Raw genomic sequence first — 26,525 nt, 5'->3', positions numbered from 1 at the left:
CGAGTTTATAAATTGACAGGTAATGTTGCAGCTTTTAAATGTTAGTTTGGTTGCATTTGGAATATTGTGTTCAATTCTGGTTGCCACACTACCCAGAAGGATATGGTGGCTTTGGAGAGGGTACAATAAATATTTACCAGCATGTTGCCTGGTATGGAGGGCATTAGCTATGAGGAGAGGTTGGAGAAACTTGGGTTGTTCTCACTAGAATGACAGTGGTTGAAGGATGACCTGATAGAAGTCTACAAAATTATGAAGGGCATAGACAGAGCGGACAGTGAGAAGCTTTTTCCCAGGGTGGAAGCGTCAGTGCTAGGGGGCATAGGTTTAAGGTACAAGGGGCAAGGCTTAAAGGTGATAGATGAGGCAAATTTTTTTTTTTACACAGACGGTCGTGGGTGCCTGGAACTCGCTGCCAGGGGAGGTAATGGAAGCAGATACAATAGCGACTTTTAAAGGGTGTCTTGACAATTACATGAATAGGATGGAATAGAGGGGGATATGGTCCCCACAAGGATAGTGATTAGCAGCATGTCGGCACAGTCTTGGATGGCCAAAGGGCCTGTTCCTGTGCTGAAATTTTCTTTGTTGTTCTTTGTAAATAGGACTATATGAGTTTAGGATATCTGGTCAGCATGAATGAGTTAGACTGAAGCATTTGTTTCTGTGTTGTAGAACTGTGATTCTACATGAGGATAGGGCAGTAAACTGAAGTCGAGGTACAAGATCTTGTTGAACACAGGAAAGATAAAAGCTCTAGGGCCAAATGAGCTATTTCTTATGTTCTCTTAACAGGACTTCCTTCTGAATTCTCCACTGGACTTATTTTTGACTATGTTATATTTGTGGTCATAGTTTTAATCTTCTCCATAAGTTGAAGTAAGTTTTTTATGTATAGTTTCCCAATTCCAATAGGTCCCTATTATGTCACCCTCAAACACCCAAAAAGCGCCTTGGTCAGATTTTCCTGATAAGCATATTCTTTCAATTCTGGTATCAGCCTTGAGTTTTTTTTGGTCTAACATTAGATGTAACACATACTTAACATAGCATCTCTGTTTTTCAGTGTCAAAACTCCTTTACTTTCTACATAGACTCATTAAACTAAGCTGCTACTTTTAGTGATTGACATATCTATATCCATAAATCTCTTTGCTTTTATACTTTAATTTATATTGTTATCTAAGCAGGATACAATGATCTTACTCTTCCTACAAACGTATTATGCATCACACGGATTGAAATTCATTTGGCTTTTACTCGTTCTTTCTGTAAACCAATGAATGATCTGAGATTTGCCTAGGGTCTGGTCAAGTGAAAAATCTGGACAGACATTTTATAATTACATAACAGGAGGTTGTTAGGAGGCTACGTCACTTGGAAATGTTGGCTTCAGGAGTTTAAATTCCCTTGTGCACTACTTTTAACACAATGACTGGTTGACAGGTTTCCATCAAATTCCTCTTTGGACTATTTTAGCAGTCATTAACCTAATTACTTAAACAGGTTAATGACATACTTAAAATGCTGCACACATAAATTGGATACAAACATGCCAAACTGGACACTACCAATGGCTTTCAGGTAACGTGATCTTTATGATTACTTCCTAAGGAAGCTCTGTAGCAAATTAGTCTTACTGTTTATTCACAATTGTTCTGCTTGATATAAAATGGCTTTGTTGCTTTCGTATTTGGATTTCTCCAAAGGCATGTAGGTGGAAAGGCTAAGAAACAGCACCAGTATTATTCACTGTCATTCTCCAATTAAATGGTTGATTCGCAGGGGCATTGCGCAACGCAGAGAATTCAGGAAGCAAACTGTGAATTTTCCAAGGGGAAATAGGAACATCCAATTAAAAATGCAATTTATTAGATAACTAAAAGTGCTCCAAAAGAGAGGGATGAAGATATACAGGTTACTCTGTTTTAACTGATACCATATTCTGCTCTTTCTTCCTCAACTACTTCTCTATATTTTCACATTGCAAAGTGATTTTGTTCCACCAATAGCAACCACACTTTCAGTTGTCTAATTCAAGTTCAGGAATTTCCTTGTTAAGCCTCTCTATTTGCTCTCTACTCCTTTAAAATATACCTTTTTTGTCCGTTAAGAATCCTATGAAGCACCTTGAGCTATTTTATTACATTAAAGGTGTTATTTGTGCAAATTGTTACTGGTAAGAACAACTATAAAAATAAGTGTAACAGTTATTCTCATTATATTTCAATGATTCGTTTTTTAACATGTACATTCTATTCATCACCAGAAGTCAAAGTAACAATTTTATTAGCAGGAGAGAAATGTTATTGAATTTATGACAAAAGAGCTGTAAGAGGGCAAGGAAGCCCACCTAGATAAGTAAAACTGCTTAAATAAGCACAGAATACTGGTGAAAATAGGTGGAGTCTGAAAAATGCACACTTTGCCTTGTAAAACTGGATATTGAGAAGTCAAAATAGCAGCTCTTTAATGGCTTCACTAGATGTTGCTCAATTACAAAATAGCACAGGAAATCCTTCCTTTAACATTCACATAAAAATGCCAACCATTTAGGGAAGGTGAAATATACAAGTAGGCTGATTTCTCTCTTCCTTGTCCATTTTTGCATATAAGGATCAAGCACCTTGAGTTGGCTGTTATAAAAAAAATTCTAATTCCTTCATTAAACATGCTTGAAAGAACTGAATTATGAGTGAGCAGTTTTGATTTGGACAAACCACATTCCAGATGCTTCTAATCTACACTTCACTTTGCACTTTACACATGCTTTCACTTAAAATATTAGCCATATTTTCCTGAATTTAACTGGAATACCTCTGATTAAATGATTTAATTTTTAACACAAGCTGAATCAATCAGATCACGTGTTCTATTTCACAATGTAGACAGTTGGGAAGTTTGTAGACCACACAAAACTGCAAAATAGTTTTCAAATAAAAAAAACTTACTTTATTCTCTCCTTTCATAGTAGTACTAGACCTCGGAGCTCAGTCAGGAGATGTTGAGATCACTGATATAACTTTGTTTGCAGTACAATTATACTATTTCATTTGAAATCAGGACAAATGGCACATGTAAGACTACAATTTGGTAATGCATTGAGAAGGCAAAAGCCTTACACTTCCAAGATATGAAATCAATCCATCTTATAAAATGATCTTCAAATCCCACTAATGGAAGAAAACTTCCCTCAGCAAGGTTGTGTGAAAAATATAATTAACATAATTCATGGTTACTTTAATGAAGGATGATTGCTGAGTGAAAGTTTCATTTTATTGGCTACACAACATTCTTAAAGAATACTTAATTGAGGACTTGCATCATCTTCCACTACAATGAATTGCCATGCATTTGTCTTGAGGACCTGAATGTATGCAAGGACATTTATCTCAGGAAGTTACATACCAATTGAATCTCTGTTGCCACCCACTGAAATGAATGTGACAGTCTTACTCTGCCATACAGTGAAAATATTTACCATAGTTCACTTTAGAAACCCTCAATCCACTAGAAACACTAGACAAGCAAAGCATGCTCATAATAACATGAGGCTAATATTATTTTTATGACTATCAAAAGTAATATTTAATCTTTCACCACTTGTGTTGGAAGAAGTAACATTATCATAGCTGATTTCCAGCTGCTCTACACATTACCATTACGAGGTTTATAAGATGATGGTTTTCGACGATGACTTTAAGGTAAAAAAAATGAAGACAGTCATGTCATCTGTTTTGTAGTCAGTCTGAGAGCAAGTCAGATAGTTTCAGTGATTAAGACCAAAGTGACACAGATCATTTTCTGTGAAGGTGGAAGGTGTTTACATTTGGAGACAAGAGCAGTTTCCGTGGGCAAACTGGGAGTTTCCAAAGTACTAGAAAAGTGTTGAGAATGTTAGGTTGTAAACAGTTTTGCTAAAATTCTTTATGGCTTGCCACACAGGAATGCAGCTGGACTTTTGCACTTGCACTGAAAAATTTGTATGCAAATAAAATGAGACTGGAGGATTTGCCTTGCTTTAGCTAGATAGCCAAGAATCCAAAACTTGCACTGTGGAAGATATTCTGGAGTTAAAAGTTTTCAGGCAAGGAGAGAAAAATTTCAGAAGGAAACCCAGATGAGTTATTAATTTTTGGGCAGATTCAGGAAGAACTGAATGCCTGCTTAGAGGGCAACGCAACGTATACCTGAAAGTATTTTTGTTTTCTGTTTAAAGTTCTAATCTGTTCTGTACTTTAAGGTATAAATTGCCTACAAAAATAGAGGTTAATAAACTGCTTTTAAGGCATTTACTGTAAAAGACTCAACAATGAAATCCTGTCATGTCATCCTTTCAGCCAAAAACTATAAGTCTGAATTTGTCTTCTAAAACGACTCTGTCTCTACAAAGACTGTAACACATGACATAATTCCTTTCTGTTTTATCAAGAAAAGCCTTGGCCAATGTTAAAATCTGGAATAGCTCTTCTCTAGTGATTCGCAGTCAGGCACAAGATACAACAGAATTAGTTTCACGTATCAGTTCTTTTTATTCTGTTGTCATAAAATTGTGGTGTTGCTGCCAAGGTCTTCAGATGGTGGCAAGTTGGCAAACTTTGGGAGGGGGAGAAATGGTGGCGTCCTGCAAGAAATAGAAGCAACTTCATATGTTTTGGTCAAATGTCAACTTTATATATACATTTTACAAGTGTAAAACACCCAGAAATGTTTAGTAAGCTTTCTTTGCCATTTTAGCACCAAGAAGTAGAATGTTACTGTGTTATTGCTGGAAAGTGATTTTCCTATTACATTAACTGTACAATGGGCCTCAAGCCCTATTCACAAAGATAACTGGATGCAAAACCAGTCTTTAATGTATTGGGACTAATCAGGTCTATACACTGCGCAGGTTCCTTTTGTGAATAAGGGCCCTGCATCCAAAATATCGTGATGCAGAAGAGACAATTTTGTACTTTACAATCCATTCCAGCAATTACCTGTAAAAGTCAAGCCAGGGTATTGCATGAAAGTGTGTAGAAATACAGACATTGAAAAATTCTTTATGGTATCAATTTGAACAAGATGGTAATGCTAGAAAACCAGAAGGTCACACCAACATATACTTGGTGTGAAAATATTATCGTTCTTTATTATAACATTGGCAGTGTAGTTTGGTTACGTTGGAATGCAGAGTCACATTATTTTCTTTACGATGGCTTGGGAAGTCTTGTGGCCTTTCTGGGGAGGGAATATTCCAAAAGGGTTGCTTGTCATTTGTAGCAAATTGATGTCCTTCAATTTGCAGAATGCCAAATGGGATAGGCCTCAGTGCCGGAGAGTACTGGATGCCCTGAAGTAGGACAGGAATTTGTAGCACAGGCTCACAACAAAATACCAGATGTGGCGAGCCATTTGTGATCGAGCAATAAAAACACGCCAGATGACAACGAGAAGAATTGTGTTGAAGGCATAGCGGATGTTTCGTAGCCTGTAAAAAGAGAAATATTCCAGACATCAATGTCATTTTGAGCAGAAGCCAGTGAGTGACTCAGTACTTGCTCAAGACACCTGCTTCTCTTGTTGTGAATTATCTGCGATTCAGGTAGTGAATTATTTGTATTATTTTAGTGGAAACAGTTTGACAGGCACAAATTTTGCTCTCTGCACCCTGTCTGATATGTCTTCTTATAACCATGGGTTGTCCTTTCAATTGGGTCAGTCCCTGGAAATGCATTTGCTGCATGTAAAGCATCTAAGTCTAATTTTAAATTGAGCCTCAGGCATTGCTTCTGAGAATTATTTCCTCATATTAAGTCTACATTTTTTAAAAAAGTTTCATCTTTAAAATTTAATTGCACCCCTTTAAGTTAGCATATTGCACCTAACACATCAATCTCTAGTAAATTAACCTTCCGCCCCAATGAGAAAGCTGCCTTCACTACCACCCAACATTCAGTCTCCACACCTGAACTATTCATCTACTTATCTGATCACAAGGTGTTCAGTAGTTGAATAGAAAAACATCTCTGCCAACTTTCATGCCAAACAGTGCTGCTTCCCTGTTGTTAGAAAAAACTATTTCATCAACGTTGGTAGAATATTATGGGATGGGGAGGGGAGCAGTTGTAACTCACGCCCAAAAGGGAAACAATGATTTAGGCCTTCAAATTTTAAGAAGGTGAAGAGGCAGTTAAATTCAAAACATGTAAAGATAGGAAACCTCTGGAATACTCCCGGTACTGCAAACTAATGTGTATGAGAAAATGAGTCAATGCATGGTTGCAGAACCTGTAAAACAATGGAAGCGCTTCATTCCTGTGGCATTGGAACCAGTTCTGTGGCGGGAGAACCTGTACAAGATAGACATGGTATATGACAACAGGGCTCACAGTGAGGTTAAATTGTGCTGTACTGGGGGAAATGAAACACTGAACCCAAGGGTGAGGGAACAGGAACATTACGTTTTGATGACTGAGAAAGAACAACAATATTAGAGTTGAAAGAAAAACTGCAAAAAAAAAATGCAAAAGTGGTATGAGAAATGATTTTTCATTCTGCTCGTGGCACTAATCAAAGAATCTACTTTGCACTGGAGAGGGGAGTTTTCACATACTTGGATTAATTTATATAATATGAAGGAAAATAAGGGAGCTGTTGTGCCAGTGAGGGCATGCTACAGACCATAGCAGGTAGGTGATGGAGGCAGTCAAGATAATGGGGACTTTATTATTGCATGTAAGTTTGGTTTTAGGAACGCCATAATTTCAGTAAAGGAGGAAGTTTCAGTCTGTGATGTAACATTTTATCTGAAGAAGCTAACTACCACTGAAACATAACATCAGGATGTCTTATCAACTGATCTCATATCAAAATTCTCTTCATATTCCTGTTATTTATTTGAATAAAATCTTCTTGGCTATCACTTTCTTGGAGAAACAAATTGAACCTAGCCCACTTTCTGATCTCTAGATGTCTGCATCAAAAATGAGATACTAGTTGAGATGCACATTATCAGTTTCCTGTTCCAGCAAAACAAGTTGTGTAAAAGCAAAACACTGCCGTCGAGTTTGTACTCACTTCTTTAGATGCTGTCTTGCTGCTGGGAGTCCAGACATGTCTTCATTTAGCACATATTTCTTAGTTCCTATGCAGTAATTCTCAATGTATTCTGGCCAGTGAAGCTGGCGAACATCAAAATTGAATCCCTGCAAACAAATATTAAAAGTTGATCTTACTGTCCCAACTTTAAATTCCCCTTATTTACCTGCTGCAAAAAGACTCAAGCTGGCGATCTCCTTCATGATCACCCTTGTTTAGAATTGGATTTTTGGATTACACTTACATTTTATTTTGTTTGAACTTCTGCAAACTGGGAGCACAAAAACCACAGATTGGGAGTACCGTTTGCATAGATACATTTGTTTATTATGAGAAACAAGGAGAAACTACAATTCATTCTATCAATTCTGTGTTGCTTCTGTAAACTGGTGACATTTCTTTTGAATTCTCACCCAAAGTTTGCATCAGTACTCAATCACAACATCTAATAGCTGGCAATAGGGTTTAAAAGACCAGGACCGGATGAATCGTTGGGAGCATGTGCCAGAATTAACTTGGTGAATGGCAGGGAACGAGGAATACCCACATTCACAGAGAAGGGGGAAAGGTAATGGAAAGTCTGTCATTGAGGCGGTGCTAAAGGACAGTGCTGAAATATCCAGGATGACGTTGAGTTCCTGCCTTTTCCCCTTCTAAAATTCCACTTTAATTTTCACCTCATAGTCTGGTACTATGTACAAGCTGCAGCTGGTGTAACTGTGAAATTGGTGACACTCCATGAGTTGTAAATTTCCAATCTGATAAAGACTCATGAATCTTGACTAGGATTAATGGTGTGTCAGCCAAGCCTCAATCCATGTTAATATTATCCCTAAAACAGTCAGATCCTTCTTGCGCAATAACCTTAACATGTGGCAATTAATCGAATACTTCCTAAAAATCTAAACACACTGCAGCTGTCAGTTATACGGTCATTCAGTCATAGAACTGAATAGCAAAGAAACAGACCCTTTGGTCCAACTCATCTATACCAACCAGATATCCTAAATTAATCGCATACTATTTGCCAGCAAGTGGCCCATATTCCTCTAAACCCTTCCTATTCATGTACCCATCCAGATGCCTTTTACATGCTGTATGCATGCAGCCTCCACCACTTTGTCTGGCAGCTCATTCCATACATGCACCACCCTCTGCGTGAAAAAGTTGTCCCTTAGGTCCCTTTTAAATCTTTCCCCTCTCACCTTTAACCTATGCCCTCTAGTTTTGGACTCCCCTACCCTGGTGAAACTGACCTTGGCTATTCACCATATCCCTGCCTCTTACAATTTTATAAGCCTCCTAGAATATCACTCCTTAGCCTCCGACGCTCCAAGGTAAATAGTCCCACATTATTTAGCCTCTCTCTACAGCTCAACACCTCCAACCCTGGCAACACCCCTGTAAATCTTTTCCAACCCCTTTTGGATTTCACACTATCCTTCCTATAGCAGGGAGGACAGGTCTGATCGAGTTCCTCTTTATGAACTCTGCTTGTTACATACATATGGTTAAATGCAACAAATTTGTCAAACATAACAAAACCAGGCTAATGCTGTTTGATTGTGTTAAGCTTTGCTAGAGAACCTATTTGTTCTTTAATAATGGACTCTAGAATTTTCTCGACAACGTACACTAGGTGAAGTGTCCTATAGTTTCTTGCTTTATATCTCCCTCCCTTCCTGTTCAGGGATGTCACATGAGCAAATTTCTAGTTCTGGAATATTTTGAACAATGCTGCCACCAACTCGTGCCACTTCCTTTAAAAGCCCTAGATGCTGTCACTGGTCCTAGTGACATGTCTTCCTTTAGTCCCATTAGTTTGTCAAATACTTTGTCCCGCATCATAGACAATTACAAAATATTTCCTACCATGAACACCTTGTCCATTTGTTATCTTTGGCATTTTTATTGTGTCCTTCACCATGAAGACCAATGCAAAGTGTTGCTTTAAACGATATTCCATTTCCCTGCTCACTGTTATCAATTCTGCAGTTTCTTCCTCTACGGGTTCCACACTTACTTTATCTATACTCTTCTTAAGTGTCTGTAAAAACTCTTGCTGTTTGATTTTATATTTCTTGTCAATTTAGTTTCATAGTCAACTTTCCCCCTCTCTATTAGCTTTAAGGTCACCTGCTGCTCGTTTTATAAATTTTCCAATCTTCTGGCCTAGTGGTTTTTACTGCTTTGTATTACTAAGGTTTTGCTTGGATACACTCCTTGACTGCCTTTCACCAATATGGGTGGTTATCTTCTTATCAAGTCCTTTTTGACTGGAATAAATTTTACTGAGAATTATGAAATATCTCCCGGTCCTATCATTCTGTACAAAGGGAAACAGGGAGTGCTTCTGCTATCCGCTATAGTCGGCATTCATCTTCAATTAATAACTCAACAATAAATCACTGATTTGTTTGGAGCAAAAACCCCCCCCCCCAACCAAAATACAAACCGCCTCCCCTCAACAAAAATAACAAATCCCCTCCCACCGACAAAAATAACAAATCCCCTCCCTCCCCAACAAAAATGAAGGATCAAAAATGCCCTCAACACATCTCTTGCATTTCCCATATTTCTGCCCTCAAACACCCCCCTCCAACAAAAATAAGGACAGTCCCCCTGGTACTCACATACCACCCACCTACCTCCATGTCCAGTGTATCATCCTCCAAAACTTCCACCATCAATAGTCCAACCCCCAACACCAAAGAGATATTTCCCTCCTCACCCTATCTTCCTTTTGTAGAGACAGCTCACTCCGCGACTCCCTCATCCACTCAACACTCCCCACTAACCTCACCACACCTGGACCATTCCCTGCAACCGCAGGAAGTGCTACACTTGCCCCTACACCTCCCCACTCACCTTCATTCAAGGCTCAAAGCAAAGTTTCCATATCTGACAGGGGTTCACCCATACATCCTCCAACCTGGTCTACTGTATCTGTTGCTTCCAAAGTGATCTCCTGTACGTCGGTGAGGCCAAGCACAGACTTCGTGCAACATCTGTGCTCTGTACGCAATAATCGATAACACCTTCCAGTCGCCAACCATTTTAACCCTCCCTCCCACTCCCTGGGTGATATGTCCATCCTGGGCCTCCTCCAATGTCACAATCACACCATCCGTAAACTGTAGGAGCAACACCTCATGTTCCACCTTGGAAGCCCACAGCCCGATGGCCTAAACATAGAATTCGCCAGCTTTAAAATCTTCCACCCCCGGCCTCATCCCATGTCCAACCTTCTTCTCATCCATGCCTCCTTGACCTGACACAACCTGTTCATCTTCTTCCCCAACTATCCACCCTAACCTTCCCACTAACCAATCCCTACTACCCCACCTGCATCCACCTATCATAATCCCACTTACCTTCCCCTGTCCCACCCCTACTCCCTCTATTTATTTCCCAGGTCTCTGCCCCCTTCGCAGTTCTGTAGGGTCCCAATCCGAAACGTCAACTTTCCTGCCCTTCTGATGCTGCCTGACCTGCTGTGTTCCCCCAGCTCCACACTATGTTGACTCAACTGATTTGTTGTGTTTTTTCATCCCTTCCTTTTTACAAACTGGCTGCTGCATTTCCTAAGGGTAAAAGAATTTCTAAAGTAATTCATTGATTGCAAAGTATTTTTAGATTTCTTGAGGATTTGACACTACGAGTAGGAGTTCTTATTTATAACGTGCTTAATTGTGATTCCTGTTTCACGCAACTGTTTATATAGTCTTGATTTTCACTGCACACTTTTAATTGTGAAATATTTATTTTAAAACAACTTTATTTATTCTTCTGTCCATATTCAAATATTGCGTGCAGGTAATCCTATTTAACCAGACTGCTCAGGTGTGACACTGATACTTTTATGCCTCAATCCATTGGTTTTAGTGATGAATGTGCTTAAGAACTAGTTTGAAGACTTTCCACATGTTTGTGGTGAGGCAAAAGTGGAAGTTGAATTTCCAGAAAGCTTAACCAAAAGAGGCATTTAAATGAATTGTCTCCTGTTAAATTGAAACAGTGAACTCATATTAGATAGGCATGTTTCTCACTATATGACCATGTGACTACTCACTTATCAAAGAAAAAGTTACCTGATTCCCTGATCAACACATTTTAGAGCAGTGACATTTGCAGTCCACAGACGAACCACCAGATGGAGCTTCTTGTAAAATTTAGATTTCTCCCTTTGGTTTCAGAATCAATCTAAGGCAGTTTGCTCCAGTGTGGCTCTATTTTCTCTCTCAATTTTTAAAATGTTACACTTCAATATTCTTTTAATTTCTTTCTTCAGGTCTGTAAAACCTACTTGCAAGTTTTTCTATGTCAAAACATGTTATATAAATAGAAGTGGTTATCTGAACTGCTCTGTCCTTTCCCAGTCCAATACTGTGTTCTTGGGCAACTCCTGGCTGCTTCCTATGACAACACCACAATAATGGCCATTTTGGTTCCTATTGTTCCTGTGATACTAGTTCAGATTGTTTTCAACTTTACATCTCCCAGGTGTGAAACTTTTCAAAAAAAATTAACAACTTATGTATGCCGCCTTTTTAAAAACACTATGATGAATTTTGAAGTAAATTATTTAATCAATGAGTTATTGCTAATTTTTACAGAAACAGTAGATGTACATTTGTTCAAATGATGGATGGTTCTGTATTTGGTTGATTGTCAGAAACTGCTTTTTGCAGATTGTATCTTGTTAGGATGTGACATGATCAATATTCTACTGTTGATGATGATACAATTAAGACTTCTGTAAAAATTATTCTAGGAGAAGGTGAAGTTTAATTACAGAAATAAGGCAGTATTTCTATTCAGTACAGTATTGTTCTCTCTAGAAGGTGCTATAACATTCATTTAAATTTTGTGTCAAGTTAAATTTCCTCAAAGGAAAATATCTTTATTCACAGAGCTCTTCAGTAACAGTGGGTACCATATATTAAGGTATCCTTACATCACTGGACATCAACATTTTCTCCCTTGACTTCTAGCTATTATTTACAAGTATTACCTTGACACAGATCTGCAGCAATAATCAAAAGATTTATTTGCGCATGCCTTGCCAAGTTATTCTGAATGAATCAATTTTTGGAAATTTAACACTGATTTAATTCAGATTTATAAGATCAGCCAACAGAAATGTTTTTTTTGCAGAAGGTAATGGAATGTGTGACAATATATAATACAGCATTCAAGAAGTTAATGGATTTCCATGCTACTAACAAATGCTGTACTGATTTCTCTTCAAAGATGGCTCACTCATAGCTATTCCACTTTCCATTGCCTGGGTCTGATGCCTGAGAAATCCATTTTATCCAATGACAGCAGCAACTGAATAATTTACGACATTGTACCACTGTTGCTAAGGTTGGCACTCCATGCAGCTGCTCAGAGCCATGGATTCTAAACGCCTCCCTACAAATGCTCCACACTGCAAGTATGTATATATTAACCTCCAAGACAATGGATGAATTTGATACACTTGGCATTGAACCAAGAAAAAGCATAATAATGTATTTCTGTCAATATTCAATTTGAATTTTGTTTTAAATTGCCACAATCGCTTATTTTACTTTGATAGTTATCAAATATTACAATTACAAAACCAGCCTTGGCATCTTAATTTGATGTTTTATTGCTGGCAAACATTGGTGCTGCTATTTAATGTACTCAGCAGTGTATCAGAGGTGCAGTGAGTTAGATGTAATTATTTAGAGTTGTTACTTTCCTGAGATATTTCTGGGCTCAGACAGAGTAGGATGCAATATATGCGAGCGGGCCTGGTCTGCTACTGCAGGTCATAGTTCGTAATTAATGATCTTGTGCTTATACTTGTAAAGTTACAGCGCTGAAGATGTGGTTGTGTATAAATGCATACTCCGCTGTAGCAGTGTATAACGTAGGTAACAAGATGTTTTATCTCCATATTTTGATCTTTCATGCAGTAGCTATCATTAGCTGGGGAGAACCGCCAATAGTTACTAACACCATGCAGGTTAGTTGATGGAATGCCCTTAAGCTTTTCCCACTGTCAGCTCTTGGATGTAGTTTTCATACGAAGGCAACAATTCCAGAAATGTCAGACTTATACATAAATTTCAGCTTCCAAAGCAATGTAAAACAAGGTGCCTAAGTGTGAAGTCCTGTTAATGCAAGTATGGAAGTTATGTCTAAAGACATAACAATTAACAGCAGTGGTCACCTTCCTGCCTAGTCAGTTGTTTGCAGATTAGTATGGATGGCTGCTCACCCTCTTGCATGGTGTTTGCTATTTGTGCTTACCCTCTTATCCTCGAGGCTGAGTTGACTCAGCAGCATGTTCATGTTCTCTGAACTCCAGTCCCAGGACTTGCTGCTGAAGTACTCCAGCAGCATCATGGATTTATGAAGTCTGTTGAAGATCTTCATCATTCTGCAATTGCATGTACAAATAAGTAGAGCTTGTGTTCACTTACTCAATCTTTATATTGTAATCATCAGTTAGACAGTTGTTTGATGGAAATTAAATTTCATGCGTTGCAATGAAGTTATACGATATTTTCTGTAAGGCAGGACTACGTGAAAATTATTTTTTCTGACTGTTCCTTAACTAACAGCTGAAACAGCCTCCAGATGTTGGTACGGAGGGCTTTGTAGGGTTGAACAAGCTGTATTTGCCATTGTTGTTTCCAGTGCTTGGGTTGATGCCAGGTGGTCCATGCGGTTTCATTCCTTTGTTCAGATTTTGCACCATTTTAATACAATTGACTGCTTATTACATATTTCAGGGGGTAGTTAAGAGTCAACCACATTGCTAATTGTCTGGAGTCACATGTAGGCCATTTAAGACGTTAGATTCTCTTTCCTGGAGGGTGTTAGTGAATCAGATCGGCTTTTACGACAAACAACAATGGTTAGATGGTCATCAATAGACTAACTTTTAATTCCTTTCTACTAAAAAAAAATCAAATTACCATTGTGAGTCTCAAACTCTAGTCTCCAAAATATTAGCTTGAGGATGGATTACTAGTCTAGTGATATTACCATTATACCCTGCATCCCCTAGTAAACGGTAAAATCTGACTTGGGTGAAATTTGATTTTTTTTTAGAAAAGAGATTGTGTGCTTTCTTTATTTTGTGCATACGTGCGTGAGAGAAAGGGCAGAGGTAGCTTCTACTTCATTTTTATAAAATTCAACAAAAGGGTGTTAAGCTATCAGTTAGTTATTGCTGTAATTGAGTTGTCTTCCAAGGAATGTTGAAGCAAGTGGCTTTTAATTATCTGACCTGACTATCAATGTTATCTTGACTGAGTATTTAAGTGTTCTCATTATTAGTACTGTCAAATCAGAAAGACAGCATAGGAGACGCACCAGTGTGAATATAGAAATATGCACATACTTCAATTGATATGGTACTGTAAAATTACCTTTGTCTTTCAAGGAAAACCAGGAAAGGTGTGCAACAAGGAAGTTTTATTTTTGCCAAGCATTGATGTGTTTCCTGTTGTAATACTAAATTACATTTTAAACAATTTGCAAAATAACACCGACTCTTTTTTTTAAAATTTAGGAAAAGGTTTCAAAAGGTTTTACTTACCGTGGTTTCTGCCCTGTTAGCCTCAGATAAAGATCATAAACCAAAGCAGGAGCTTTGTGACTGACAGCAATCCAATACTGATTAATCAAGTAGTTTGATGTAATATTTGCGTTAGGCCTTCTAAAGGCCTGATCCAGAGGATTCCTCTTAAACGTGGAAATGACGTGGTACTCTAGTAAAAGAAGGAAGAGAAACAATTAAGTTTAGTATGATGTGCTTTATGTAATAATTCTTTCAGGAGATTGAAGGCTTGCTTTCTATTCAGAACAAAGCAGGATGGAAAATCGGTTCACAGGGGTGTGTGTTCTTGTCCATGGTCTAGTACAAAAATGCTGTGTAATTTCTCATATAAACATACTCAAACATATGAGTACAACACATGCCATAAACTGAGACAAATACTTGAGTAAACTAAAGGTAGCTGGTACATTCTGTAGATAATTTCATAATCTTATGATGTTTTAAATAAAAAGAATCAAATACACTGAACCTACTCACTGTATCATAACTCCTCCAGCACATCCTGATCCCAAAGGCAGAGAACTACTTTGGCTATGTCTTTAAAAACTGAAAATTTAAAACGAATAGTTGGAAAATTCCCCTTGAACTAACTGTTTTTGTGAAAATAGGCACAATGTTAAAAAAAAATTCATCTTCTTCAAAATAAAATGTTAAGCGTTTCCATTAGGAAGATCAAGCAATTTTCCATCATTTAATTGAAATAAATCTCAAATTTGTTTGATTACAAAGAAACCTCTCCACACATTTTCATTTATGCATTGCATTCAGGCAAGTAAGACTCTTGAGCCTTCCCAATTAAGAAAACATTTATACAGTCCATCATTACATATATACTCTGCCTAATGGAGTGATTAAAAATGTTCACAACAGTTTAAACAAACTTGGTAGTTAGATGATAAGTTCTATCCTTGAATGGCTTCTATGTTGATCGCAGCTTAACTGCAGTGGACAGAGACTGTCACAACTTCAGAAATTGTTCCATTGGCCACTTTTAATTCATTTTACATAGGTTAAGTGTTTTATTTTAATTCCTGAAGAAGATCATTTTCCAGAAATAAATCTTCCCCTTGAAGGCAGACCCAGCCACCATAGCTCTTACATGCTAGACTTGCTTCTGAATCTAAATTCTCCATCTCCTTCAGGCCAAACCCCACTGGAGCATGGACAGCCTGTCCCAAAAATATTAAAGCATTAAAAATCATATGTTCAGTGTGGCATCACGGTGGCAGGTGGCAGTTCTGTCTTGCCCAAGGTACACTGATTTTACAGTTTCCAATGTTTAAACAATTGGAAACTTCATGAAACTGAGGGTGCTTCTCCCAAATGCTGCTTCCAACTTCCAAGGATCAGTGACTTGAATTTGTCATCACTGTGAGCCCACCACCATTAGCAGGGACTACAACTGTGTGTTTTATATGTGTGAGGGGATTTCGGAGCTGGGAATCAAAGGGAATTCAGCACTGAAGATGGTTGCAGGGGATTTTGAAATGGAGTAAGATTCCTCAGTAACCCCTCCTTGGTTTGCCATGTTCTCCTGTCGGGTGGCCAGATCGCATTTCTCACAACAGCTACATGAACAAACATACTCCTGGAGAGCCCAACAAAATTCAAAATCATTGATTTAGGTTGTGTGATCAGGCATCAGGTGGTGAGCTATTGTGTTGTCAGTATACATCCACACATGCCTCTAGCCAGAGTTGGCAACTCTCATTGGGATTCGCCACAGCAGAAAATCCCAGCCATTTAAATATCATACTGATAGCTGATTGTTCCAGAGTTATCAAGGAATTTTAGCACTCAACAATAGTGACTTAAGTGGTATCTCAAAATCTTTGCACTTTTGAAAGAATACCAAGACTTTCATTTTTGTGATACATTTGGATTTAGTGCTGATGTCCATACTACTGAGCATGGATTCCACTCACCCTGTCCTTCTGATAGTGAAACTGATCTTCCTTTGTCAGCTTAATTATCATGGGAGTAGAACCAAACAAAAGGAAGATTCAGAGTTAGTTTAAAATAACACAGTTTTTGTGCAATGAACCTTCCAATGCAGGTTATGCACCAACTGTCAAGATATTTTCTAACATTTGAATCTTGTACCTTAAATTTAAGTTGCCCCTTTTGGGCCCACCAGTACTTTACATATCTTTGAAAAAATGAGCAATGCGTTCTGAGGATTCTGCCAGATATGATCTGAATCACCTGCGTGGAAGTGTGCTAGAATAACTCAGGTGAACTGCCTTCTGTTTTCCTTCTGTTTCCTATTCTGATAACCCTGGGGAGATCAGCAAATCAATAAATAATGTGCACTAGCATGGGTTCGATAATGAACCACATAGTAGATTTAACAGTAAATATGAAATTTTTGAAATAAAATGGGCATTGGAACCAAGGTGTATGTTGGCTGAGTAACAGAAAACAATGTCACGTAAATTATTTCAGAGGTAGGTGGAACTGCAAATGCTAGAGATTCTGAGATAACACAGTGTAGAGCTGGATGAACACAGTTGGCCAAGTATTATCAGAGGAGCAGGAAGGCTGACATCTCGGGCCTAGACCCTTCTTCAGAATTTTTTTTTGTACTGAAGGAAGATGTACAGTGTGGTCCTCCAGGGGCTAGATTCTAGGGCTACTGATGATCTTGACATTCATTCATGACTTAGAAGTAGGCAAATAAGACATTCTGAACTTTACATGGGGCATGACAGACTTTAAGATGACCTAGTTGTTTTGGAAAATGTTTAAAAAAGCATGTGATCCTGGGTATTATAGAAGCATATATTGCAAAATTGAGGAAATTATGATCGCCCTTTAAGGAGCACTGTTTTGCCTTCACCCAGAGTATAATGTCCAACCCCATTTCAGGAAGGTCGAGAAAGCTGTAATGGGAGTGTAGGAAAGATTTACAAGAATGGTTTCAGATGAGGGACTTTAGCAATGTGTATAAGTTGGAGAAGCTGGGTTGTTCACCTTTTGGAACAGATTATTGAAAGGGAATTTAACAGAGGTGTTCAAAATTATGAGTCTGAACAGAGTAGATACAGCAAAATTGTTCCCATTGGTAGAAAGGTTAAGAACTACAGGATGGCAATTTAAGGTGATTAGCAAATTGGCACAGGGAAAAATACTTTTCTGAAGTAGGTAGATCTGGGATGCACTGCCTGTATGTGTGGTGACAGCCGATTCAATTGTGAATTTTAAAGTGGTATTAGAAAAACACAAAGAGAAAATGTGCAGGGAAAGGACAAGGCATGGAGTGAACTACATTGCTCTTGCTTCCTTTGGAACAATTCTGTTTTGATAGGGGTGGAATGATGGTGAGCACTGCTGCCTCACAGCTCCAGGGTCCAGGGCGACTGTCTGTGTGGAGTTTGCACATTCTCCCCGGGTCTGCGCGGGTTTCTTCCAGGTGCTCCGGTATTCTCCCAGTGTCCAAAGATGTGCAGGCTAGGTGGATTGGCTAAATTGCCCGTAGTGTTCAGGGATGTGTAGATTAGGTGGGATTTTACATGTGTTGATATATCAGCTAAACAAGGCAGCATATCTATCAACACAGCCAGACTACACTGTGGGTTCTTCTACAGGATTCTCTCACTTTCACATACAATATGCGCAATCCTGTATGTGCTGCTGAAATAACTGCTGTTTTTAAATGCATCTCTTATTGCCTACCTGACTTCTGCTCTTAACATCATTTATAAACTGAACATCCACTTAGGTGGTTCAAGAACCAAATGTTTTGGAGGTATTACTTTATTATTCTTGCAGAATTCTAGGTCAAATTGTAAAGCGATTTCTCTGCGGTCACATCATTTCAGTCCAGGTCAAAAACTCATCAGAAGATGATGAACAAACGAGCAAAGGCACTATATGAAACAATATGATCGGAGCATAATTTCCTTGACACTGTTAAGGGATTTGCAGCTGATTTGGTATCTAGTTTCCAAACCTGGGAAAGCTGAGAAATTCAGTGAGTGAACTCGAAAATACAGATTTAAAGATTGCAAGTGCAAATGATAATTGTGGTGATAAGCATAAAATGGGATTGCAGGTCAAGCAGGACAGAATTGCAAGGATGACGGCGACTATGCAAATAGAGGGGACAGCATGGACTGACCGATATTAATAATTAAAATCAGTTGACAGGAAATGCTGGAGGAGGCTGGAAAGTGGCAACTCAAAATAATACTACTAATCTGTGTAGAAACCAGCCTTTTCTACCCTATGATCACCAACAAAATTTGTGCAGTACAATGGTCAAAAGAAGGAACTTTGGAAGCTAGGAATAAACTTAACTACTCTCATTATGTAGGCTCACATGTAAAGACATGTCACTTCGGTACTGTGCAAGATTGCCCCATAATATCTATCTCATTATTATACCTATTACATATTTAGCAGATCTGCAACTAATTTCTCATTTTTTTTAGTGCTTCTGTGCTGCTTGAAAAAAAATGGGAAAATGTAAGAAGCCAAATGCTCCAAAAATATAGCACAGCCCAAAGCATTAAAAAAAACCATGCAGTAAACATAATTTTCTGAATAGAGAGCTTTGGTATAATATTTGGCCATAGTTTAACAAGGTGTTAACAGCTAAAAATTGGGAAATAATGTAAATAATTCTGCTGCATTGACCATAATCGATAAATAAAAGTACATTATTGCCTATGCAGGTGCTTAATTACAAAATGACAGCCAACACGAAATGGACAGAAATAATCTAAACGAGGCAATCTATGAAACTAATTAGTAAGAGAATGGCTCTGAGAAAAGCAGATCTCAGTAGAACCTGTCTTTCACACAGTGTGTGCAATGACATATTTTGATACATTTAGCACATTGAGCCAACGCAGCAAAGTGAAGAATAATCACTCAATTGTTTTATGGATCTGACTTGCAATAGTCAGCATACTTAAGAGTCTATTCAGTTAAAAAGCTATTTCTGGTTCTTTAAAAATGAGTGACAATACAGAAAAAGGCATATTTAATCAGTATTTTTTAAGGCTGTTTTGTTTATCACTAGGAACGAATGTTCAAAAGCCAGGGAGCGATATCCAGTTGCCTCCCCAGTGCTGTCCCACTACTGGGCCATTTCCCCAACAGCAGGAAATGGAGCAGTGGCCACTCACCGCACTGCACCCGAACTACAGAATGTGCTGCCTTGCCATCAGTTTACCAGTGGAGAGGCAGCCCCTCTGTCACAAAGGAAAACCCACCATGTCCATACAGCTTCATAAAGAGGTGGGTTTTTGTGCAGCAGTGTCAGGAGGCTCTACAGTCCAAAGAAGGAGTCCATAGCAGCAGATCCCACCCCCCAAACTCCCTTACCACAAAGACACCAATGTTGTCTCAAGAGGAATCACTCTTGATTACTGGAGCCTGCCCTGTTCGGTCCCTGCACAGCCACAACTCTCTAACCACTGAATATAGGCATCCCTTTCTTTTCCTTGCAGCCCCAGCAACATCTACCTCTCTCAGTGGCATTGCCCAGGCTGCAGAGGTAATAGCCTGCAGACTGGGTAGCCTGCCCACTGGCTTTAATTCAATATCAGGCCTAATGGCAGCCTCTTAATTGACTGCTGCTGAGAAGAGGTCCCACTGCCATCACAAACATTTGATCCTGACGGGAGGACTCACCTTGTGCCAGGATGATCCCAGTCTGGTCAAGCTACACACAGATTCACTTCTGATCTCCAGGTGTCAGTGTATTGGGTCAAGCAGAAATTCAGCAAGGCTCCTAGGGCAACACCTTCCAAATCCCAACCACATCCAAATTGTCAAGGGCAGTAGACACACGAGGATATTATCATCTCCAAGAACCCCTCCAAGCCACTCAGCATAATGACTCGGAAATGTATTGCCATTCCTTCAGTGTCACTGGGTCAAAATCCTAGAACACTCTCCCTAACAGCATTGTAGGTCTACCTACAGCAGAGGGACTGCAGCACTTCAAGGAGGTAGCCACCACTTCTCAAGGGCAACCCCCAGAGATGGGCAATAAATGTTGGCCAGCCAGTAATCCCACATCCTGGGAATGAATATAAAAATGAATTTTAAAAATAAATCTTCAATACCAGCATTCAGACTTGTGAACAGAAGAGCTATAGAACCAAAATGCAATGCAAAAGACAGCAAAGTTTATCTCTCAGAAGATGAACTACAGGAAATTAATAAATAAGTTTGAACTTTCCTTTTCACATTGGAAGGAAAACCTGTTAGTCCTAGTGAAATTTGTAAAGGTCTACAATATACAAAGCAATGGAGAAAATAAAATCAATGCATCAGAACTGGAAAGAATGAGGTTAAGAAGTTCCAGGTTTAGAGTTATGAAGGGTACATTGTGAGCAGATGCAAGGACTCAATGGGCCAAACAGCCACTTTCTGCACTATAGAGATTCTATGATTCTAGATATCTTTAACGTATCAACACAACTCTGAAGCAGGTCTTCTGACTCAAAGACACAGCCAGCGTCCAAGGGCTCTAAAACGGATATACTTGGATTTACAGCATGCCTTGAATGACTCAACTGGCTTTATTGACAGATAATTACCTACTGAGCTGCAACCATTTCTGCAGTGTCACCTGCAGCTTAGTAGCCAGCCATTCTGCCCCTAAGCCAAAAGGTTATGGGGTCAAGTGCCACTCCTATGTTATTCTTGCTTTATTCACTAATTGCAGGACTCTCACCCCCAGTGTCTCATGATATTACAGATCCTTCTTCTACACTATGCTCCATGACATGCACAATCTCAGTTTCTGAGTTACATGTTACAAATATAGAGACAAATGAAAGATCATCTTTGCTGCTGTCTTGGTCTTCTTCCATGTTCAGGACAGGTGAACCTTGGATTTCTGAAAGGAAAATGTCTTCCAAAGATGAAGTTGTGGCGTGGAGAAGGGGAAATATGAAAGATACATCTTTACATCAGCTTGTAAAACAATGAATGAGAGAAGCATGATTAGGCATCAGGATGCCACTATCTTCAACTTATGCTGCCAGCCACAGCTTCAGCAATGGTATTTTTGATAATGATCGTCACTTTCTCCTACATGGGAGCTGTGGGTAATGCCCTACAGTTAGTTCCTGCTGCCTCTGCTTGTGAACTACCGTTTTCTGCAAAAGAGGGGGCAGTATCTTATCAAGTATAATGTTACTCGTTTCAGTGATGTCATGCTTGAACAGGTAGCAATATGTGTATGCTTCCAACAGTGCCAAGTAAATGAGAGTGAACAGAAGCATATGAATTTTATGTTTTTGTTAAGGCTGATTGAGACTTTTAGTAGATGAGCAATGAGAATGTGGTGAATCGAGAGGTTGAGGCTGGTTCTGGCACTAGAGGGAAATGGCATTTGAAGATGCACTCTTTCACGTTGACCACTTGTGTGATTATTTAACTTCTTGCAGCACTCCATCCAAACCTTGGTGTTATATTCCTGGTATTCACCTCTGTGGGTGGCTGGTCTCATTGCCTCTCTTTCTTACCACCCCATCAATATGGTCATCCCTCCTCCACCAAGATCTCCAGTGCAGCATCAGAAAGCCTTGACACACATTTCTGCCCATAGTCAGCTACTGAACTTCACAGCACATTATTCTGACTAATCTCAGCACCTTCAGCAACCAGAAAGCCCCTTTAAAAAGCACAGTCTCGCTTTAAGTACTGCTTTCACATAAGAATGCTAGGTCCTCTGCTGATGCAGGCAGTCACTGAATACTTAGCGCTGCACACAGAAATCAGGATTCATGAACAAACAGTATAAATTGGCACACCACTGGCATTACTGTATTACACTAAACAGGCATGTGCTCTTTGCACACTTAAATCCCTGTGTTTATTTTCAACAGCTTCCATTTTCTTTCTATGTCTGCATTATGGGAAAGGTTTACTTCTATCTGTCGTGTCAGGATGTGTTTTATGCTGAATGGATCGTAGCATTTGCTGTGACCATATTACTTGTCTTAATTTTTCCTCTGGCCAATGCATTTTATGTTAGGGGAACCTGTTCTGTTGGGGTGTAGTTGGAAGGGAGTTGGTGTTGGAGTATGTAGAATTACTCTAGTCATTAATCTGACTACAAGCAATTTTAGAAAATGTACTGACAATGTAGAGAGGCAATGCAACTTACCAGTACGCCCAAATATTGATTTAGTAAAAGATATTGCACATTCGAAGAAGGCTTGTCATATTTTCACATAGTTGGCTACACTGTAGCACCCTTGATAGCAGCCAAATAACTAACTGATACATTAATTAAAATGAATTTTAATTTATCGGATGATGTGAATGGCCATACATCAGAAAACAAGCCTGGGGAAGGGGCTTGTGCCAACTGGGAACCATTAGTATAGTTTTAACTTACAAACTCAAATCTTACCAATCTCTCCCCAGTGAAACGGGTTGATGCCTCCTGTGGTACAATTGTAAATGAGGGTAGTTTTTGGCCTGTAAAAAAAAAAGTACAGCAAAAGAGTCAACGAAATGTGAAGAGTGTGGGTAGAGCTGGTAGAGCTGGTCATCTGTGCTTTGGGGCATTAGACCAGTGCCTGATAACACTGCACTGTCTATTAACAAGCAGGAAGGTTCAGCACTGCTTCTCTGAAGTAACAGTGAAATGGGATGGACCACTAAAATGATCCTAATATGTGGAGCAACAGAAATGTAAGCATAGGAAGGGATTAACAAACAAAAGGTGTCCATTGTATACTCTAAATCTGTACATAATCTTGACTTTTAAACATCTACTTTGTTTTCCTATCCTAATTTCTCAAATGTATTTTTCACATTCAACTGGCATTCGTTAGTTCATCTTATTTGTATTTTTCTATATTTCTCATCAGATTGGGAAACAACACTGAAATATTCCAAAGTATTATTTACAAAAAAATTTGTTACAAAGTATTACAGAAGGATTGCAGAATTTGTGAGATACCTGTGCCTACAGGTGGCACTGTGATAGTCCCGTGATAAATTAATCTGAAGGCCTAACATTTCCATTTTATGTTTCTTTCCAACAGAAACTTACTAAATTATATGCAGAGGATAGGTGATATCTAACTAACCTAGTTAATGTTTTGAGAAGGCTACTGGCAAGATGCATCTAGCAATGTCGTCTATCCAACTTACGGAAAAAAGCATTTGCTGGGTGCTCGTGAAATTATTAGAAAAACAGTAATGTGTAGAAATAGAGGTCATCTCATAACCATTACAACATGGTTAGAAATTAGGAGACAGATGTGATAAACGTTTTACCCTATGATTAGTGGATGTAATAATTCTGTCCTGTTTTTACTGGGTTCCTCAGCTTTTCACCATATCTCAACTCCAAAGTAAATTGGAATAATCAAGATTGAAGTTCAGAGATTTTTTGGAAAAGTATCACAGGATTTGGAAAAAAGACAGGAAAATGGTTTGGACATACAGATCAACCTTGACTTAACAGGCTTTAAGGGATTGAAAGGTCTAAATGTGGTCCTAAGATCCTATTTCCTTGACCCTGTTTCCATAGTTCATTCCCAGTGCATGTGTTTACCAGTGTCAGCGGGTGCTAGTTTATCCATCAACATAATTTCCTTGGCCTTTGTCTTCAGAGTATGTGAACCACAGAAGCTTCCTCTTACTCACACTTTGCCATTCGCCTTCCACTTATTTACCCAACTTTCCTCCTCTCTCTCCTTCCTTATGCATTCCCCAACCCGAGTCTAATTAGTCTCCTTGTGCACTAATCCAGCTTTCACTGAAAGGCATACAAGACTTTGAATCTCTAAGTGCAACATCTTGGGAAATCAGTTAGTTGTAAATAAAACAAGATCCATTACAGACTTCTGAAGAACAACAAGGCTTTAAATAGTATAAATTTTTAACTATATGTGTGTGGGATGTGGAAATTGTTGGCAGGGCCAGAGTTTGTTGCCCATCCCTACTTTCCTTTGAACTGACTAGTTCTATAGGCCATTTCAGAAGACAATTAAGAGTCAACCACATTGATGTGGGTCACGTAGGCTACACCAGGCAAGAATGGCAGGTTTTCTCCAGTGAATCAGATGGGTTTTGAAGATGGTGGTTACATGGTCACCATTAGGCTAGGATTTACTTCCAGATTTTTCTTTATTGAATTCAAATTCCACATTCACCATGGCAGGTGTCAAATCCACATGCTGATATAGCCCGGCTCTCTGGAATACTAGTCCAGTGACATTAACACGAAATCACAACATTCTTCTTTCACCATACAGCTAATGGAGATTGACAAACCAACCAATCATTAATATCATGTTAAATACTATGTCTGCAACCACAAGGGAAACTGGCTCAACTGTACCTTTTTAATTCAAAATAGAAGGCAGCTGACGTAGATCTGTTATTTGTCACATGTGCATATCAAAATGATTCTATCATTAAACATTTGTTTAATCCAAACAGAGAAAATCTTGTGATGTATTCAAAAGTGGTAACGGCAGAGAAGCATCTCCTAACTCTACTTCTCTTTAATAAGCTGCATCAACCCAATTTCTCCCAGAGAATGCTCAACTCCTGTCAAATACTGCAAACAACAAGGCCATAAAGCCTGTAGCCATTAAATCATAAATTTTGCTCAAATTGGAACAATTGACGAGTGACAAGATGATTTACACTGGCAAAATTCAAGAGAAAGAAGATACTTGGAGTGACAAATCAGTGTTTTGAGTATCAGATGCAGGAAGAAGCACACAGATCTCTCACCTGTGAACTGCTGTATACCAACCAGTTGCAAGCGTGAGATTAACCACTACATCAACAGGGATCAGGTCAGCTACTGCATCATTAGTAGCTCTCATAGTGCGAAGAATCCCTTTGCCAGCCTGCAGGACAATGGAAACAACATATTTATAACATATATACTAAGTCAATTATAAATTGGCCTGTAAACAGTCCAACTCACTACAAAATTTCATCATTTGCCAACACTGTGATATTTGGCTTCTCTGCCCCTTTACCTCTCTCTCTTTCTGACAACCCTCTCTTCACACTGCAAAACCCAAGACCAAGGAATAGGATTATCTTTGATGTGGCTGGAGTGGCAGAGATAGGTGCAGTGTCTAATCTCTCTGTATGAACAATGTCGTCTTTGGTCTCTGTTTCAAATTGAGGTGGAGTGAGCATGGCCAAACAATCAGAGGAAACCAAGGTCGTGCTGTTGTCAACACTGCAGTGGCTTTTGCACAAATGAGGGCCAGGAGCACGAAGGGTGTGGTTAGAAGTCAAAGAGAGTATTCAGAAACTAGGCAATGAGAACTGGTTGTCAAACAGTTTCAGAGATTACAGAGATCAGGGAATGATCCTTAAATGTGAGATCAAGAGGAAAACTCCTGGTGTTCCTAGCTCAATATTCAAGTTAGCAAATGAAAAAAAAACATTTTTTCTGCCTCTGATATCAGCTGCTCCAAACCGATTTTGTAGTGTGGACCGCAAAGAGGTATTAAGCCCCTTACTTCATGGGCTAAGAACTTTGAAAAAAATGTTTGAGACAAGAACTGCATTTTTTTTCCTTTCCCGATATTGTGGGTATTTCATGTCCAGTCAGAAAGCTGTGAATGTATCCCACCTGCTGCAATGAAGGGCTAATAGGTAGCTTCCATTTTTAAGATGCTAAGCAGTTTGGCCAAACATATAGATATATTATCACATGAAACTTGTAATCCTTATCCAGACTGTGTAACTGACTAACCAGTTTTCTTGGCTGTGTCTGCAGGCAATTTGAACTTCTTGTTTAAATTTTAAGATTAATCCTAGTGACCTGTTTTAATCAAACTACCTGTGATCTACATATTATTACACACTATCACCTGCGCATCTCTAC

At 38.9% G+C, this 26,525-nt stretch overlaps 1 protein-coding gene across 7 annotated transcripts in view; it reads right to left on the bottom strand.

The window, feature by feature from the left end:
• Positions 1-2,276: 2,276 nt before the first annotated feature.
• Positions 2,277-26,525, bottom strand: part of LOC125461003 (fatty acyl-CoA reductase 1-like) — a 176,851-nt gene continuing 152,602 nt past the window's right edge. For 5 of the 7 annotated variants that reach the window (XM_059652427.1, XM_048549266.2, XM_048549267.2 and 2 more), the window contains 6 exons: positions 25,409-25,527; positions 23,064-23,131; positions 14,663-14,834; positions 13,366-13,495; positions 7,060-7,187; positions 2,278-5,470 (listed from right to left, as the gene is read on the bottom strand). In XM_059652427.1, coding sequence (XP_059508410.1) covers positions 5,308-5,470; positions 7,060-7,187; positions 13,366-13,495; positions 14,663-14,834; positions 23,064-23,131; positions 25,409-25,527 — 780 coding nt within the window. In that variant the 3' untranslated portion in view covers positions 2,278-5,307. Of the gene's footprint in view, positions 5,471-7,059; positions 7,188-13,365; positions 13,496-14,662; positions 14,835-23,063; positions 23,132-25,408; positions 25,528-26,525 lie in introns of all 7 variants that reach the window. The other 2 variants (XM_048549271.2, XM_048549270.2) reach the window with 1 other exon arrangement.

Source organism: Stegostoma tigrinum, chromosome 18 (genome assembly GCF_030684315.1).
Source record: "Stegostoma tigrinum isolate sSteTig4 chromosome 18, sSteTig4.hap1, whole genome shotgun sequence".
Taxonomy (NCBI): Eukaryota; Metazoa; Chordata; class Chondrichthyes; order Orectolobiformes; family Stegostomatidae; genus Stegostoma; species Stegostoma tigrinum.
Note: the sequence above shows the minus strand (reverse complement) of the source record. Positions and strands in the feature narration are given on the sequence as shown.